This window comes from Muntiacus reevesi, chromosome 16, assembly GCF_963930625.1.
Source record: "Muntiacus reevesi chromosome 16, mMunRee1.1, whole genome shotgun sequence".
In the NCBI taxonomy this organism is placed as follows: Eukaryota; Metazoa; Chordata; class Mammalia; order Artiodactyla; family Cervidae; genus Muntiacus; species Muntiacus reevesi.
Window position 1 is genome coordinate 11,996,574 of NC_089264.1, and position 20,341 is coordinate 12,016,914.

A 20,341-nucleotide genomic window follows, 5' to 3' on the forward strand; every position below is an offset into this window, starting at 1 on the left:
CAAGCACAAATGTGTACATAAGATAATGAAAATTTGTTTTAACTTTCATTTTTTAAAAATGTTATGTGAAGTGGACTGTGTCAAATAGTTTGGCTTTTATGGAAAATTTGTTACAGAAAATTCTCTCTACAAAAGTAGAGAGGATAATAGTATACTGAACTGATAGCTAATCTTATTTCATCTTCATCACTTATCTCAGTCCTCCATCCCAAGATTATTTAAGTCACATCCAAACATCATATCAATATATCTATAAATATTTTAATGAATACCTCTAAAAGAAAATGGCTTTTTAAAAAACATGTTAATAATAGAAATATTTTTAAATGTCATGTAATAGTAATTGCTTAAAATCATCAAATATGTAGTAATTTTGCTGTTTGCCCCTTTGTCTCATAATTTCATTATCAGTTTGGTCTCTTAAGTCTGTTATTTGTGAGGTCTGCTCCTCGGTCCCCCTCTTCTTCTTCTCATTCCTCTTTCCTTGTTTCTCAATTTATTTGTTGAAGAAACGTGTAGTTCCCACAGAGCACACCTCAGACTTCCCAGTCCGGTCTCTATATACTGTTTGCCTCCAGAAGAAATCAAGATTCCTTGTAGAAGTGGCTGATTCCAAGTCCGGATTAAGAAAAGTAATGATCCAAGAGCATCTGTTGAGACCAGAAAGCACAGAAACTATTAAAGGCTACAGAGCTTGTATTAACAGGACTCAGGAGCCACTTTGAAGTGCCTTCAACTGGTTAAGGATAGGAGACTTAGAAGATAAATAAGAAAAATAACAGTAATGGATTAAAATATTAAATACATTTAAATTTATGTATGCACTCATAGCAATAGTAGTCAAGATACAACCTAAATCCTGGCCTTTGGAGGATGTTTGGGGAACCAAAGTGTTATTTTGAAAGCTGATTATTAAAGAAGGGGAAAACTAATTACCCTATCTTTCCTCTATGAGCCATATCTCAGGGTAACCAAACAGCTGATGAAATAAGTTACTCTTAGACTAAGGAAGGCGTAGTAGAACTGTGCTCAGCTGTGTCCGACTCATTGCAACCAAGTGTACTATAGCCCACCAGACTCCTCTGTCCATGGGATTTTTCAGTCAAGAATACTGGAGCAGGTTGCCATTTCCTCCACAGGGTATCTTCCTGACCCAGGGATCAGACCCATGTCTCTAATTGACAGTTTCACATCAGTCTGCTCAATAATGTCTTGTAGCCTAAAACCATTTTTAAATCTGCTACATTTATGCTATTATTTTATTTAAAGTATATTTTTTGTAGACATCCCTCAAACAAATCATGAGCATTTATTAATATAGTGGGTGCTGATTCTTAGGGAATGAAATGTCTGTGAGCCCCCCCTTCCCAGAAAAGTACCATACCAAGTGTCAACCAGTAGACATAACTCACAAGAACAAAGCTTCAGAAGCAGGCCATTCCCAGGTCCAGAATGCTAAATGTTGCAGATGTGGCTCTGTTTTATAATTTTATAACAACTCCAAATGTTTATTAGAGAAATGAGTATTTTTAAATGACTATAGACTGTTTCCATTGCAAAGCTGATTTTCTTCTTCACCCCCTAAACCATAGCAAAAGGTTAAAGTTATTTAGGTATATCCTCTTTTCTACTTGCATCCAGACACTCATCATCATAATTATTATCATCATTAAATGCATCTGTTAAATCAGATAGGAAAAATATTAAAATAAATTTAAATGAATGAACATTAAGTCTGTGATATGTTGAAAGATAGAAAAACATTTTTGTATTGCAAAGTAAGGTACCAATATTATATTTGATTTTCTGCACTGTCCTTTTTTTTTTTAATTCCACCGTGGTGAAGTCCCTTTTGATCTTGATTTTAAAGCGTTGTTGGGTTTTTATTTAAGAATGTCGTTTAAAATGCTTTGTTCTGATCATGATAGCTTTTTGAACTGGGTCTTCCTGAAGCAGTTTAGAAAATCCTAGGGTGACTAAACCATTGTTTAAAGCCATCTTGGCTGCAACAGTGTCTATCATATAAATGTGTCGGGTCTGGTGAACAGGAGCAGGGCTGTGTCCCTCACAGAGTAAAGGTAAGGAAATAAAGAGACCAGGTTTGGGAGACAGTAGATGCAGGCCCACCAGGGAGCATGTCACCTAGCTTACCACCTCCCAGGTTTCCCTGGTGAAGGGGACTCCACAAGAGAAAAACAGTCAGGAGACAGCAGAGTAACGGCAGACTTTCCTCTGGGGCAGTGGGCTGGAAATGGAAGACCTTAAGCAGGGCCATAAAATCTTTCAAAAGTAGAGGAAGGGACATATGATGACAAAGAGGATGATCCAAGGAGACATTTAAACCTCAGATTTGATTTCAGGGCAAGTTAAAAACTACTGGATACAAAAATTTTGTTTAATTTAAAGATTAAATCAGGTGTTGATTAGTTTCTCAATAACTGCATATTTATGGAAAAGATATTAAATTGTCTTAAAGCTGAGCATTTAACTCTGAATTTTATGCACAATTTCAGTCTGCTCTTTTCCCTCTTTGTAGTATATGCTCTTCTGTAGTATCACTGGTTTAGCTGTTTTACTGAAGAAACTATCTTTGAAGACTAAGATCATTAGTGAGGAAAGGATTTACATCTTCTTATATGGTACCCACACTCCCAGGCACCCTGGATATTTAGAGCATGAATCTGTAACCAGGGCACCATTGCTCCACAAAATGTCCTAATTAGCAAAATGACTCAGTTCAGTTCAGTCACTCAATCATGTCCGACTCTTTGCGACCCTATGAACCACAGCACACCAGGCCTCCCTGTTCATCACCAACTCCTGGAGTTTACCCAAACTCATGTCCATTGAGTCAGTGATGCCATCTAACCATCTCATCCTCTGTCATCCCCTTCTCCTCCCACCTTCAGTCTTTCCCAACATCAGGGTCTTTTCAAATGAGTCAGCTCTTCGCATCAGGTGGCCAAAATGTTGGAGTTTCAACTCCAGCATCAGTCCTTCCAATGAATATTCAGGACTGATTTCCTTTAGGATGGACAGGTTGGATCTCCTTGCAGTCCAAGGGACTCTCAAGAGTCTTCTCCAACACCGCAGTTCAAAAGCATCAATTTTTCGGTGCTCAGCTTTCTTCACAGTCCAACTCTCACATCCATACATGACCACTGGAAAAACCATAGCCTTTCCTTCCAAGGAGTAAGCATCTTTTAATTTCATGGCTGCAGTCACCATCTGCGGTAACTTTGGAGCACAAAAAAATAAAGTCGGCCTCTGTTTCCCCATCTATCTGCCAGGAAGTGATGGGACCAGATGCCATGATCTTAGTTTTCTGAATGTTGAGCTTTAAGCCAACTTATTCACTCTCTTTCACTTTCATCAAGAGGCTCTTTAGTTCTTCTTTGCTTTCTGCCATGAGGGTGGTGTCATCTGCATATCTGAGGTTATTGATATTTCTCCTGGCAATCTTGATTCCAGCTTGTGCTTCTTCCAGCCCAGCGTTTCTCATGATGTACTCTGCATAGAAGTCAAAGAAGCAGGGTGACAATATGACTAAGAGGCAAAATGACTAAGAGGAAGTAATAATATGTCATGTTTCTAAATGTCAGCCTCTAAAGTGACTAAAATCACGTGGTATCTAGATAGACAAGAGCACAGGGCGGTCGTGTGTACGCAGGGCTCAGGGCGGCCCAACGTGCCCCCGCAGTGGCGGGGGAGCTTCGCATCTCTGTGCTGCTCCACTGTGCGTTTCAGAATTAGCTCTTCGGTGCGTGCCTTGGACTGTCATGTTGTCAAAGTCCTCGAGCAGAGGAGGAGTAGCATTCACCCTCCACAGAACACTTCAGATAACATGTCTCTGAAGTTTACCAACCATCCAGTTTTCTGCCTTTGAATGGATGTGGCTTAATATCATTGTGGATCTGCCCTGTTTAATTTCTCCGTGTCTCTGTGACATAACATTGTGTTAATATGCTCATTCCCTACAGGAGTCATCCTCTACATTCTACTGGTTGGATATCCACCCTTCTGGGATGAAGACCAACACAGACTCTATCAGCAGATCAAGGCTGGAGCTTATGATGTATGTAATAAATATTCATATAGCTTTATATTAGGGTTTGGTTTTTTAATTTATCAGAAAACAGATTTTTCATTGCTATTTTAGTAATATCCCTTATTATTTTCCTCTCCTTTAGGAAAAAAGAATAAGATATGTAACATATATATTTAGTTTCTATTTCCTTCTAGCCCTTTATTTCATAAAATTCAAAGGAAAACAGTTTGAAGTCTCTAAGGAAGGACCTTGCTTATCAAAGCTACTGAATCTTAGTGCATTTTAAAATATATAAAAATTAAAGTATTTTTGCTTTAGAAGTGGTTACTACCTATTAGCTGAATTATATTTTCAAATGCTTACTGCATAATTGTATGTTAACAATATTTTGCAGTGATCCATGTATCAAATAGAACATTGTTCCTTTATGTCAGCTTTGACTGTTTTGTTTTGTTTATCCAGTGAGCTTCTGTGAAAGCATTCATTTAAAGAATGGTTTTCACAGTTGAAAAATATTGGAAACTCACAGTTACAAAACATTTAATTTACAATTAGAATATTTGAAACTAGGCATATGAATTAAGGCCTGTATTGAAGAGTAAGGCCTAAACTACTTGTCTATGTGGCTTAACTTTGTGCGCTTTGGTGTAATTTTCTCTCCTCTGATAAATATGGTTTACCACTTCCTCTGATTTTACCTCACACAGCCCTCTGGAAGTCAGAACGTGAGGTCTGGAGATGCTTTTCCTGTGTTATTAAGTGGGCTAACTAAGTGGTAGGCAGTAACGGGTCCACCTTGTAAGTGCAAGTTAAGAGCGCAATGTGATAAAGAGAGAAGTTATGAGAAATCTATATTATACTGTATCAGGTATCATGGACTCCCCTGACTAAATGTAACATTTAGATGGATGAATGTGTCACAGGTATTTAAAATCTATAATTTTGAAGCATTCCATTCTAGCCAGACTAATCATAATTAATCCAAATTGTGATTTGCCTGGCCAGTTTAGTGCCCTCACCATCTTCCCAGACTAGAACTAGGCACCCCTCTGGGAAGACAGGGGTTTGCTTCTCCCTTGGTGGCTCAGATGGCAAAGAATCTGCCTGCGATGCAGGAGACCTGGGTTCAATCCCTGGGTAGGGACGATCCCCTGGAGGAGGGAACGACTACCCACTCCAATATTCTTGCCTGGATAATTGCATGGACAGAGGAGCCTGGCGGGTTACAGTCCATGGGGCCACAAAGAGTAGGATGTGACTGAGTGACTAACGCTTTCACTTTTCACCCAAAAAGCATAACTCTGCAGATGCACTGCTTGGTGAATGTAAAGAAATGCCTTTGTGAAAGTTAGAAAAATAAGAGAAGGACCCACTTTTATCTAGGTGAATTCAGCCCCTCGTTTGTTGTCAGAAAATCTCCGCATCACAAAGAAGCAGACTTGAGTGTTTCCTCAGTAGTTCCTGATGGTTAGCAAGTTTTTACAACTGGCCAAAGTAAACTTCTAGAGTTAAAATGATAGGTTTTCAACTGGCAAAAATGTGCAAGTATTAAGGAGTCAGTATCATTTTTCTTGTGTTTCATTTTGCCAGTGGATCACAAATGCACATGATCACAAATGACAGATGCACATCACAAGTCAGACGTGGCTCCTAAAAGTGAACCAACTGAAGTCCATCAGGCCACAGTGACAATGGCTTTTTTCTCAAGATTGTCTATAAAAATGCATAAATTGGGAAAAGAGCCTAATATCTTGTCAGAAGGCAATGGGATATACATTCTTCTTAACCCATCAAGAATAGTATTTCTCCTAAGTGTGCTTATTAAGCAAATGTGAGGTTACATAATTATCAACAAAAAGTTTACACAGAAATTTAAAATTACTTTACTTTTCTGACTATATATGGTTACTAATAAAAGTTATAAATGTTGGTTACTTTCATGAACCTAGTTTTAATGAAATTTATAATTAAATAGATTAACCTTTTTGAAGTGTTAAAATGAAATCCTGCTGGGCTCTTATAGTCTCAAATTTTGTCTCACTGCTGTACTCCAAATAGTGACAATTAATAGGTCCATTTTGGACCAGGAATTGAAGCTGTTTTATTTTCTCTGCTGTTACTGCTTATGAGATGTGGAAGTATGTAATACATCATTTTGAACCTTGGCATAGTAGCGTGCTGATGTGACAACTTCTAAGCTTTATTGACTTTTGTAAAATTGCAAAGATAGTTATGAGAAAGATTGCATAAAATTGAATTTGCAGATTAAACAAAGTTTTTTTTTTAGAGGACTAGAAGATTCATTTTGTTTTTTCAAACTTAAAAATGTATATCACTGCTTATAACATGGCAATTTAGTGTACATCTTTGTCCCTTATAGTTACACACAATATCTTAATATGTAGATAAATACATAGAGAGGGAATAGATGGTATATATCTACATCAGTTTGGCTACATGTGTACATATGACTGAGTCCCTTTGCTGTCCACTTGAAACTATCACAACACTGTTAACCAGTTATCCTCCAAAATAAACTAAAAAGTTAACAATTTTGTCTACATGTAGATACAATTTAACTTCTACAGAAAGTAAATTTATGAAGAAACACACTACTTAAGGAAATGATTAGTATATTTGGGTCTTCCATATTCCACTGAGTGTATCTCTCTTTTAAACTCTTTATAAACTTGTATTTTTGAAGTTTCCATCACCAGAGTGGGACACCGTGACTCCTGAAGCCAAAGACCTCATCAATAAAATGCTTACTATCAACCCCGCCAAGCGTATCACAGCCTCAGAGGCACTGAAACATCCATGGATCTGTGTAAGTGACAGTTCTCCAAAGACCCCAAGAGCCAAAATAAAAGATATATTCTTTGATTTTTATTTACAAGTAGTCTTGGCAAAATCAGTCTTTCATCATTAGGAAACTCTTGTAATTGAATACTTACAAGTTCATTGATAGGTGCAGAAACCACTAATAAAAATTTGATGAAGTTGAGGATACTGTCATGCTTAATATCTTTTAAATATCCTCAATTAAGTTTATTTTTCTCCTCTTCTAGCAACGTTCTACTGTTGCTTCTATGATGCACAGACAGGAGACTGTAGACTGCTTGAAGAAATTCAATGCGAGAAGAAAACTAAAGGTAAGAAATTCTACTTTTGTGTGCGAGGGAGATTTGGCAGAGTGAGAAGTGAGGTTCCATGTGAGGAACAGACCTATATTAGAAAGGGCATTAAAATGTATAAGCCTCAAAACTCTTCTTTTGGATCTTGGGGAAGTGGAATATCATGGGAATTAAAGCTGCCCTGAAGAGCTAGGATCACTGGTGATGTGATCCCTCCATTCAGTGAAAAACAGCTGTGTAAATTAATAATCAGAACCTGGCCGCACCCACCAGGGTGGTCCCAGCATTATTATAAGAAACATAGGCCTACTACTCTGAGGAAACCAAAAACTGAAAAGAATCAAAAATCTCCTGACTGAAAGTAAGGTTAGGAGAAAACTTGTTATCAAAAACAGCTATTTGTTAGGCTAAAGATTTGCAAATGCAGCATTAATTTTATATTCTTATTGCTCTGACAGGGTGCCATCTTGACCACTATGCTGGCTACGAGGAATTTTTCAGGTACATGTGTTAAGAACTCTGCTCTTTCTCCTCTCCTCTCTAGTATCTTTTTTTAGAATTTAAAATTTTTAGTGACTACATAAAACACTGTTGTTCAGGGATGGCAAAGATGTGGCATGGGTTCCTTCACACCTGTGACAACCATGTTGGATTTGACGTGGGTGCTATCCCACAGAGGTGTTAGCTGGCCCATGACTACACTCTTCCCTTGAGCAACCAGGCAGCCCCACCACTAGTCAGCCTGGAGCAGAGCTCGAAACCCTGCTGTCTTCCATGCTGGAGTTGACACAGTTTGTAACTATACTCTCCCAACTTGAAGCTCAGCATTTTGAATGTAGAATTAATTGATACCTCATAAAGTAATAACTATGAATAGTGTCTTTGTGTGTGTGCCTCATTCTCTCAGGGAATCCCAATAAGAAAGATTTTTAGAAGACCATTATTGAGGAACCCAGTTCTCTTAGGCCTAAGTTCTTTTGAAAGTACAGTGCTGTAGTATGTTGGCATGCTATAAGAATGAGTACCACTTACAATGGTATCTAAACTTAAGAATTTACAAAGAACCTACCCCACTGTAATAAACTTTCTTTGAAATGATTTCCTGGCAAAAATAAGTTTGTTTAAATAATAGACTGAAAGAAGCTAAACTATTTCTTTTATTGTAGGAGTGACTCTCCAGAATTGACATAAAGTATATACTATTTCCAGAAATTGAGTTTTGGAGCCCCCCTTCTTTGATGGGTTAGCTCAAAGGATCAGGTTTCTAAAACCTAAATTTTGGTAAAAGCTAATCAGTCTTATGTATGGGAAGGGACTGAAGCATTGAGACAACTGCACTGGTAAAAACTTAACTGTTCAGCTATTTAGACTTGGAACCATTGTCAGACAGTTGTACCAAAAATACTACCATTTTCCTTTACTTACTGTCTGTATGAGAGTGCTGGGCGGCGTCCAGTGACCCAGCTGTGTCCTAGTGCTTTATTCCTGCCACACACCTCACCTGCGTGTCGTAGTGATGTCAGGTGATGGATGACCCGTATCATCATGTTTTCCAAGCTGCTCAACCAATTTCTAGTTCTTGTTTACCATCTTATTAGGTGGTCACCTTTAGTGCCCCATTGTATATAATGTGATTTTGTAGGTTTTGCAAGGACTTCCACTCACCTGTTAAACACCACCAGTGATGATAATGCATGAGTAATGCTGCAAGTTGAGGGACTGCGTTAGTCAGTTGTATGTATTTTGTCCCGTTTGTTTGGTGTAGTAAAAGTTGTTACTGCTGCTGTCAAGTTACCTGTTTTATGAACAGTTGATTAATGTATTTCACATTTATATGGGTGAATTCAGTGTCATCTCTTTAAATATTAACTGATATATGCTATATTCAAATGAATTAATATTTCACTGTGGCCCAATAATTAGTGAATCACTAAAAAGTAGAATGGTATGGTATATACAGTTAATGACAGACTGACTAACAGGAAAAAAAAACTTCAGAATTAAGGTTGTATATTTTGTTTCAGTTTCAAATACACTGTTAGGCGTAAATTGGGCCTTTATTAATATATACACCCATGTATGGAAGCTTTTTGTTTACCTCACATTTTCCTTTCATCATCGTGTAAACTAAAAACTCATGACTAATATGTGGATTTGATATCGCTTCTGAATGTCTTAGCATGAAAAGCAAACTTTTTTTTTAATCCATCACTTCAAAACCGACTGAATAACATTAGACTCAGTTACACCTTGTGGTTTATATTGTGTTTTAGTTTTGAGTATTCATTGTGTTTCATTACCAAACATGCTCTTTAAAGTAATTTGTCCATGAGTATATGGTTATAAAGTTGTTTTTATTTTTTCTTTTCTCCCTTTATGTGGAATGTATTTCTTGTGAGGTAAGGTAAATAGTAACCAAAAGGGACATTTCTGCATCTCCCAGGCCAAATCGCTGCTTACCCCAAATCATTGTCTTCTCTTTGCTTGCTATTGCAATTCTAATTATTCTGAGTTTGCTTTCTAACCTATTAACTGCCACAGGATTCACTGAATACTGCTTTTTAGCTCCAGGCACACAGTATTAGTGCTAAGGCTACTATTTCTTACAGTCTCATTAATAATAAATTAATAGCTCTGTTGCTAAAAGCTAAATAAAATTAACATCTTTGTATCTTTAAAGTTAAAATCGTACCAACGTGATAGCAAAATAATGGCCCAAATCAAACAGATGTCAGGAAATTACATGTTCATGCAGTTCTATCATAGCTAGATATTTCCACCTCAGATACCAAATTCTATTCTGATATATTTAAATATATATAATTAACATTAAATTGAAGCATAAATGTGTACTTTGTCCTACATATTTGTGAATGTTCTACACTTGATCTACTAATTGTCATTGACAGTTATATAATCTGTTGACTGTATATGTACCCATTCATAAGTATATTTTTTGAAAGGACAGCATTTCTTTGTAATATACTCAAGGAGTTCAGTAACAGAAGGAATGCTGTATGCTCCCTCCCAAAAAGTAAAGTCTCATAAAAAACCATGTACTTTAGGAATTCTTTGAAGATTTCATTTTGTTTTCTTTCATGCCTGAATTTTGTGATTTTTAGTTTTGCAATTTAGAAGGCTTTTGTTTATGAAGCCTTTGTATTCTAATTTTGATGCATAAAAAAAAATACCTTTTTTAAAAGTTCATACACTAAGTGTGTGAAATACTTGCTCTAGGCCGATAATATACCATTTCCTTTTAAATACAGCTATTATTAATAATATTTTTATAAAAATGAAATGATCTGATTTCAAATATGCATATTAAAAAGAATGCTATTTAGCCAGAGCAGATTTTCACAAACGAGTCTTAAACCTCTCGGAAGAGGGGCTCAAGTGGCAGAACTGACATGCCACCTTATGTTGGTATGAATGAACATGTAATACAATCTGTGAGCTGATGTCTGAAGACTTGAAATCAACTTTCTGGATTACAAAAGCATAGTCCAGTTAAAGTTCCAGTATCCTTTTCGCAACCGTGAAATAAACTCCAGTAATGTAACCGACAAAGTGTCCAATTATTTTCAATGAACTAAATAAGAATTTAGTTCTAAATTTGATGTGACAAGACCAAGAAAAGTGATACTGTATTTCAATGTCCTGTAAGCTCGCGCTCATCAGTGTGACCTTGATAATCGGGGATATCTTGGCCATAAATCAGTAAAGGTAGTAGAAAACAATAACTTGTTTTGTTGCCTGGCTGTGGGTTTCTGTTGATAACTCACTAAACTGATTTTTACCCTCATTTTGCAGCAGCCAAGAGTTTGTTGAAGAAACCAGATGGAGTAAAGGTAAGTTAAACAGGTGCTCCTAAACTCATTTCTGACTTTCAGATGCTGGATCATTTTTAAATGTTAAATATAAGTTCTAAATCATTGTAGCTCGTACTTTTTATAGTTCCTTTTTATAGTACAGGATGCAGAATGAAATATAAAATAATTTGATATATAGAAATGACTAATATTTATACCAAGAAAAGCTACATCTTTTCTACTTGTTTTATATTAAATAATCATGACAAAACAATATTTTATGTGGAGTTACTTTAGAAATTGAGTGTGTAAATCCTCTCTGCTTTACTGTAGCCTCAAACTGTTATGGTGACCTGAAAATTCATGAAAACCAAATGTTTTTCCAAATAGTTATATAGTGTTCTTTTAAAATTCTGGCTGCTGAATTTTATAGACTGAAAAAAACAAATCGAGTCTAGGAAATCAAAATTCAAAAGACTATTTTCTCTGCTTAGACAGTATTTCTAAAGGTCTTAATTGTTCCTGTTCTTCTGTCATAAGGTTTTGAGACAGAATAAGCATGAATATTCTGAAGAAATATTAGAACATTTTTCCAAGAGAGACAGCAGTGGAGTATTTTTACTTTCTAAAAGTTTTGGGTTTCCAAACAAAATAATACAATTTACTTTCTACTGATGCTGGTTTTTTTCCTGTGGGAATTTACCTTTGATTGAATGTAACCTTATACATGCATTATGTTTGTTATCTTTCCAGAGTATTACCTCAATGTTTTATTTCTTTAATCTTTTTCTTTCTCTTCCAATGGCAGACGCCAACATTCCTCATGAACACTTCAACATTCTTGGGAATTAATTAATTTTCTAACATTTGAACTTGACCCAAAGTCAAGTGGTCAGTTCATTTTGAATATAGAACACAGAATATCATCTGTCACTTATGTTCATGCCCCGTCATTACTTCACCACCTGCCTGTGTGTTATTTGGGAATTTCCAGAGCTATGATGATCATGCACTTGTGACTCCCATTAGGATGGCATTTACTGTTTACTAATTCCTTTCCTCAATCTGTAATATTCTCTTCCTTCTGCTTAGTTTATTCAACATAAATTTCAGTAATGACTGTTGATGTCTGCTTTTTTCCCAGTGTTACATTGGTGGAAATGTGGTATTTTAAATTTTCCAAATGTTTTATTCGCCTGTGTTTTTCTGTGGTGTTCAGTGATGTAGAGCTCATAGTTTCTATTGAGATATTTATTTTCACTACTATTCTTATACAGAAAGAAACATTTCCAAAGCTTTTTTCTTCCAGTCAACTTATAGTTCCTCTTTAAAGACAAAATTATTCTGTGCTCCATGCTTTGATACTTTAAAAATTCAACCGGTCATATTTTTTTCTTTTCCTTTCTTTTTGACTGGTCAATTCAGAAAAGGAAGTCCAGTTCGAGTGTTCAGATGATGGTGAGGATCTCTGCCAGATTTCTCCTTCTGTGAAAATTCACACTTAGACGTAGATTAGTCTTTACCTAAGTTAGTGTAAGTGGAGAAAGTATAGGAAAATATTGGAAACTATACAAGTTAATGTTTATTAACTATCAAAACACAGCACCCATCTTCAATTATTTTTTTCTTTGAAATGGAATTTTTGAGATATGTAAAAAGTTTACACTGTCATCCATATATTACTAAAGGGTCTTTTACAAGACAGTGCAATTTTTTCATAAAACTGAAGAGAGACTATGACATAGTTAATGCCTGTAATTATTGTGAAAAGTGAAAAACTACTGTAGGATTATCTTTAAATAGTTAATCATGATTACTAAAATAGCAGTGATTCTTAGTTCAGATAAACCATAATGCATCCACCATGGAGTTCTATAAATAGCATGAAAATGATGTTACCATGGATCCATCCTAGTTAAGCACCTTTTGAAAAAAATGTTATTAACCTCAAAACTAAATGAACTCAGCATCTGAAAAATGGGAATATCTTGCCCCTGCCTCTTAAGAATAACTCACTGCATTATTTAAATATTTGTTTCATTTAATTTTCTAAATAATGCTCTGCATCCATAATACAAAATAAATACATTTCACAGACAAAATTGCCAGAGCTCTTGTATATTTAAAAGGCAGCTGTGGTTGAGCCCATGCTTGATATTCAACTCTTTAAAAGGAAGTACTCCTAGCCTTTTACCTAGAAATTCTGTTGTTTTTAATTAATATTATAAAAACCTTCAAAAGATTTTCTGCAGTCAAAAAAAAATCATTAAGCTAATCTTTAACAAAAGTTTTTAATTGTACATTTAAACACAAGTAAAAGTTGTGGTTGAGGCACATATTCATTTAACTAACATTTGCCATGCCTGACAATAAAGGATGGCTCATCCAGACAGAATGGCCTTCATTTGGAAGAGATGACAGTGTGTGTACGCTATGTGTGAACGCATGTGTGGGTGAGTGTTTGTGTGTTGAGGGGTGTGCACTTGTACGGATAACTTTGTGTACATAGGTGTGCACATAGGACATTTCCAGTAAATCAAAACAGTTCTTGACAAGCACATCCTAGGAAAAAAATCAAGTCTCATATCTCAAAACAGAAAATCTCTCAGTATATTCCTCTTTCATTCTTTGCAACCACTGATATGTTAAATGCAGTATATTAAATACACATGTGCTTTAATTGTGAGTGCTTCTGATCATTTGATAAGAAGTTAGCTGTGTTTTGCCAACACTCTTCCTAAATAGGAAATTATTTGCATGTGTATCCCTCTTCTTTTCTTATGTATTCTATACCAAACTAAACACTGAATTTTAACCACTCTTTAATAAACTCCATTCTCTCTTATCTCTTTGTTTTGGCTGTTGCACAAATTTTATGTTAAATTCTGTGCACTTTTATTTAAAGAAAAAATTTAAGCTGTCCACAAAATGTAGATTGATGGTTTAATAGTTTTCCAGTAAAGGGCACCAAGTTTTCTCTCTTTTCCTGCATGTCACAGAGCACAGTGTTATAGCTTATTTAAATAGTACTGATACCAAATAATCATACATATAGGAATGAATAGAAAAGCAAAATATTACATACCCAAGTTAATTTTTTTAACCTTCTGTCCTCCTCACGGTGTTACTTTAAATATGATCCATAGGTATAAAATATGAAAAAAAGGATTCCCAGAAAGTCTAAACAATTAAATTGGTATAACTGATCATAAGTATTCATATGGTATTATTTTGTGCAGAATGTTTTTCTCTTTAAGTCCTTAAGTATATTTACACTACAATCATGGCATGTTTTTTTTAGATGATAATATGTAAAGAAAATAGATAATACAGTGCAAGAAATGAATGTTAATTTATATTTGTTTGATAACCACAATGTAAGTTGTCATGCATGAGTTCAAATGAATGTTGATTATTAGTCTTTGATTCTTTAGTACCCAAACTCAATCAAGTACTTGAAACTCAATTTCAAGTTGCCACTTGACAGCAGTCTTCTCTGTGGGCCATTACAATAATTATTGACCCCCTGAATTGTTTTCACAGCGTGGATTCCTTAGTGATAATGACCTTTCTTTAAGGTCAAAACCAATTATGTTAACGCAAGGAAATAGTATGGCCAATGTAGTCTTCAACAATAGCCATAGCACTTTGACAGAATACATGGTATTTCCTCTCAAACAACTGTGAAAAATAAAGTCATTTTGCATCCAGCACATAGTAAAGAGTTCAGTTTGCCCATTTATAATTGGAAGATGTATTTTTTAAAGGAGACCCAGACTTATCATTTTAAGAAATTTATTGTAAAGCCTGCGTTTCCTCAGAAGATCTAAGTTTTTCACTGGATACCTACTAAACAAAATGACGATGGCTCCCCAGAGAAAGACAGTCTATGTGTGACTTCAGGCTCAAGAATCAAATGAAAAAAGCAATTTATTCATAACAGAGAACAATTGGAAGCTGGGCTACAGAATCCAACTCGAAGAGTATGAAAATTTTACATTTATTTCATGCTCTGACACTTGATTTGAGCTCTGCTGAAGCAGCTCTTTGTCTGTCTGCTAAGGTGACTCAGCCAAGGCAGCCAAGTCCATTTTCCCACTCCACCGTCACAGATGTGGCCCTAGCCTGGGTGTGAGCATCGGAGACTAGAATTGATCATCATTCCTGTCAGTCATCACAGTGTCTTTCACATTCATCTTCAGTGGCTCTTTATTTTCATGTCTATATCTCCATGTAGACATGCCGCGTATGGAGACATTGGCTACCAAGGGGTTTAAGGCGTCTCTGTTTCTATTTTCTGCATACCTACAGATAAACAACAAAGCCAACGTGGTAACCAGCCCCAAAGAAAATATTCCTACCCCGGCGCTGGTATACCTGGACTCTTTGTAACCCTTCTTAAGTTCTTGACTGTTTTCCGTTGTTTCTCTCATTTGCTTTCACTCTATAAATACGTATTTTTTTTTATTTTGTTCTTGTTTTTTGCTTTGTAAGATATGAAAAAAAAGTTCATTTCTTTTCTTTTTGTTAAGGTAGTTGTCCAGCAGTGTGTTTCTAACATGAGATGATCTCATTTCATTGTTGACCATTGTATGGATGATAGCTGTGGTCTCTGTAGTTAAAAGTGTTGCATGCTGCCTTAGAAATACAGTAGAATGTGCTTTGGTTCTCTTAGCTCCCCTTCTGATGATAGCTGTAGATATGCAAACCATGGTTTCTTCTCTTCATGACGCAAATGTTGACATCAAGGAGAGCTAAGAGGACTATTGCTAGACAAAAGTAAATGTAGACCTTATTCAGAATTCCCATTTCTCTCTTATCAAGACAACACGGCTTTGTAAGACCTCAGTTTCTGAGATAAAGAGGCACTGGATAATTTAAAGCTTTTTGTTTGCTGTGTTTTAAATTAAATTATCACTGTTTCACTTTAATCCAGAGAATGAAATTGCATAGCTCCAAGCTTTGAGTTATCAATGGGCATGAGTTTTGTCCGTTTCTATCACACTATTAACAACTCAATCAGTGTAACACTGCGGACCCTATTATGTTAAAATTCAAAGTTTGAATACTGGCAGTCAGTGTTCTTAGTTCTATAATATATCCTCCAAACTATTCCATGTTTTGACTTATGAGTTTCAGAAATGTTTTTTTATTTTTTTTAACTGTCCTCTGTACTGTTAATTTCAAATGAATGGATAATGTTATGAGATTATTTCACCTAAGGTTAACCAGAAGGCTCAACCTGAAAGCATTTGGAGAAAGGACAGACTCATCAAGACTACTTACTAACAAAAAAACAGGTTGATCACACCTCTAGCCAGGGAAAGGAAGAAAGGAAGCAGTAAATATGCTTTCAAAGTACTGCAGCATAAACTGGTGGCAATGAGATGGTTGAGTGGGCAGAGTGCTTCTGATTGAAGCACATTCTCTGTGGGTTGCAGTAACTCCCAGTTGCTGAGGCATCATGTAATGAAAGTACCAAGCATGCCATTGATGTATAGACACTGAATCTTTTTTTTTTACACCAGTTATTTAACTATTATTTTCCAGTTGGGAATGTTTCTTCAATTTTCTAGTAGAAACAATAGGAAAAATAGTATTTTCTTCATGGAAAAGCATGACTTCACAGACAAATCTTCCATGTATATAATCTATAAAGCAGAAATTTCTTACATATAAATTAACATGGGATTTAACAGCAATACGGGGCTTCCCTGGTGGCTCAGATGGTAAAGAATCTACCTGCAGTGTGGGAGACCCAGTACAAGCCCTGGGTCGGGAAGATCCCCTGGAGAAGGGAATGGCTACCCACTCCAGTATTCCTGCCTGGAGAATTCCAAGGACAGAAGAGCCTGACGGGCTACAGTCTGTGGGGTTGCAAAGAGTCAGACGCGACTGAGCAACTAACAGTTTAACAGCAATACATCTCAAATCATAATGATTAATATGATTAGTTCTAGAATCTTTTCAATGTTCCTTATAATTTCTTATGGACTTTGAAATACATTCTTTACTATAGCCCTTTTTAAAGTATGATCCAATGATTCTAGGTTTTCTAAGAGTATTTTTCTGTGTTATGACAGCATGATTGGTTCTCAGATTAATACAGCTGAAAAATGTCTTCACAAACAATTTGAGATTATCTCAGAGAGTTCTAATCTCCAGTGCCTGTTTTCCATGGGACAGACATTACCAAGTTGTGAAAGAAGAAAGGAAAGCTCTGTCTGTTATAGGACATTGTGAAACAGCAAGTGCCTCTTTAGGTCTCCAGACTTCAAAGCCTTGTCTGTTTGCTGATCACGAATAAGGTCTTTTGCATGCCGCTGCTACGTACCAAAGCACTGTATCTCGTGGGTTCACCAGGGAGATCTTTCATCAGAGATCTTGTCAGCTGCAACCTCTGACAGTAGTTAACATCGCTTAAGCTCTTGTCACTATTTAGTTGTGTCAGCTGGCTCACTCTGCTCTGTCCCTACACTAGTTAAGAATGTACTTACCAATGCGAACTGTTTCTTTCTCTATTTTGTTCTCACTCAGGAGCCCCAAACTACTGTAATCCACAACCCTGATGGAAACAAGGTATTCAGAAAGAATCAACATCATCTTGCTTTAACAAGATTATACATCTCATCAAATACTCAGAGCAAAATCAATTCATTACCTCAAGTTAGGATAGAACATCCTTACCCTTTTCTGCCTTACTTTCTCTTGGGCCTGATTTATCTGGAACTATACACGTACTTCTTTCAAAACAAAAATGAATGACATCGTGAAAGAGAAATGAATGGTACCATTAGTCAGGAAAAGTCCAGTAAACAGGTCTTTATGTCGAGATGACCGTGTATCTTAAGCAATTCCATCAGTTTTTCCCTCCATGCCTGTTTGTGCATTGTATCTTAAATGTATTCTGCATGAAATTTTAGAATTTCTTGCTATGTCTTTCCATTGTCTTCAAAAAAAAATAAGCGAGTTTATAGTTATTTGTTTACATTTAATGTTGCTTTTGAGTTTAACTTATTCTGTTGTCATAGTGTTTTGTTTTTTGTTTTCTTTTAATTCCCTGTTGTTGGTGGTGTTTTTGTTGTTTGGCACGAATTTGAGGAGAATCAGGGAGTTTCACTTCTTGTGAAGTATGTTTGTTTCTGTTGAAGTTTATGCATTTCAGTAAACAGACATTTAACTCTTCGTTTGGCCAAAAAGTTCTTTCAGGTTTTCTGTTAAGATGGTATGGGAAAACCCAAATGAATTTTTTGGCTAATCCAAACTTTTCCTGAAAATATTTCCTATTGCCTATAAATTGTTTGCACAGCACATTAACTAAATTACACTACTTGTGTACACATCTGTAAGATGAAAGGAGACAGTTTCTGAATGTATTACATCTTTTCATTTTATTACTTCTCATCCATTATTACATCTCTAAGGGAAGGAAAAAATACTTCATCAGATCTTTCTCAAATGTTAAGTATAGTCACTGGTTACTTTTCCTTACTACTATCAACAGTGTTGAAGTCTTAGAAAACAGTTCTGGTTTAACATTTAGTTGGTCAACATTAAAATCATGAAAGTAAAAAAAAATGAAGTGTTATATTCCTTAACATGAGATGTATTTTAGAGTCATGACACTTAAAATGTTCTAAAGTCCCTGAAAGACTCCAGATAGTCAGGAGCATCACACATAAGAACAATTATTTTCAATATCATTAGCAAGTGAAAGACCAAGCATAGCAGCTGGAGTGGACACTTCGATCATTCTAGCTATGTCATTTGTAAGCGCTGTTGCATGATGTTTCTTGCTTACATGAATTAGTCTATTTTTACAGTGCATGGGTTTACCCTCATCTTGAGTTTAAATTTGAACACTAGGTCACATTAAGAAATGCATGAAGACTCTTTGCTTTGGTTCTGTGTGTGTGGAGACTCTGGATATATATTTGATTAGTCTGTCCCTTTGGAGTAAATATTATATATCATAGTTACATAAATCATTTTTTGAGTATTGAATCTCTAAAAGTACACTGAATGTTTGCATCATTTTCCAAAATTTGTTTTTCATCACTGATCATATATCTATTGGTTAGAAGTTTCCAATTTTTTTTAGCAGTAGTCTTTAATCATTCTAAGTAGAAAATTGTTTCTTTCTTATGAATATTACTAAATTTCTTTGCTAGAAATATTTTATTACTATGTTATTAATGAAAAAATTTATCAACCATTTTAAGGAACAGATCTTAATACTGGCAGCTACAGTGTCCATTTAAGTGTGCTTATTAATCTGCAGCTTCATTTGTAGTTTTTCTAAGAAATAGCTTTGTCTTTTCATAATGGGAGGAAGTTTCTTATCAAAAACAGCCAGTTTCTGATTTAGAAATGAATGGGAAAAAATCTAATTTTCCTTGAAAGTAAATTATTCATATAATTCCATCATGCTGATCACAAACATGGAAATTCTTCTCAAAGTACTTTCAGTATATCTTAGTACTACCCTTAACTTTTTCATCAAATGACTCAATGAAATGCTTTTTCTCTCTACAAAGAAGTCAGGCTGATAAATAGCCTACAAATTTACTGCTTGATGTCGTGCCTTAGACAAAGAGGGGGCTAACTGCTAATTATTTGGGAATAGAAAAGTTCCTTTTAAGGTTCAAATTCACTGGGCCAGTATATTCAGCTTCTCATAAGTCCTTATGGAAGCACACTTGCGGGGCACTGTAACAGCGCATCCTTACACAGCTCTTAAAATAAGTTGCGTACTTTGGCTGCTTCTACACATCACCTCAGTTTATCATGCTTCAGGAATAGGCAACCAGAGTACTCCTTTTTGAAATGTTTGCAGCATTTGGCTTTTTTTTTCTGTTAAGACCACGTAACAGATTTGTCCATTTGCATGTCAGCATATGCACACAGCCTGCTGAAGAATTTTGCATGATACATACATCACTCGCCAATTTTTTTAAAAAAAGAAAAGTCAAGCTATTCATGATTTGCAACTTTAAATGTGTTTTCTTCTCAACAGGAGTCAACTGAGAGTTCAAATACAACAATTGAGGATGAAGACGTGAAAGGTATGATCAAACCAGAAATAGAAAATCCCAACTCAGTTACACATACATCAGAAGACAAGTATTTATTTCAACTAACTAATAAGTTTAGGAACTAGGCCTATTCTACAACACATAAGTAATTTTCTTTTAATAAGTACATTATTTTAATTATATATTGTGATTTTGTCCATTTTCTTCATATTATTTTCTCTGTCTTGAAACAATAGATAACATGTAGTATATTCAAGATTATACTGGTAATGAGTGTTTGGAATCATAATATCAAATTATAATATATCAGTC

At 35.6% G+C, this 20,341-nt stretch overlaps 1 protein-coding gene across 8 annotated transcripts in view; it reads left to right on the forward strand.

Annotated features, from left to right (window-relative positions):
* The window catches only part of CAMK2D (calcium/calmodulin dependent protein kinase II delta), a 300,110-nt gene that overhangs the window by 246,455 nt on the left and 33,314 nt on the right, over nucleotides 1-20,341 (forward strand). For 3 of the 8 annotated variants that reach the window (XM_065907119.1, XM_065907123.1, XM_065907126.1), the window contains 8 exons: nucleotides 3,981-4,075; nucleotides 6,753-6,875; nucleotides 7,117-7,200; nucleotides 7,641-7,683; nucleotides 10,996-11,033; nucleotides 15,306-15,365; nucleotides 17,532-17,573; nucleotides 20,011-20,059. In XM_065907119.1, coding sequence (XP_065763191.1) covers nucleotides 3,981-4,075; nucleotides 6,753-6,875; nucleotides 7,117-7,200; nucleotides 7,641-7,683; nucleotides 10,996-11,033; nucleotides 15,306-15,365; nucleotides 17,532-17,573; nucleotides 20,011-20,059 — 534 coding nt within the window. The remainder of the gene's footprint in view (nucleotides 1-3,980; nucleotides 4,076-6,752; nucleotides 6,876-7,116; nucleotides 7,201-7,640; nucleotides 7,684-10,995; nucleotides 11,034-15,305; nucleotides 15,366-17,531; nucleotides 17,574-20,010; nucleotides 20,060-20,341) is intronic. The other 5 variants (XM_065907120.1, XM_065907121.1, XM_065907122.1 and 2 more) reach the window with 5 other exon arrangements.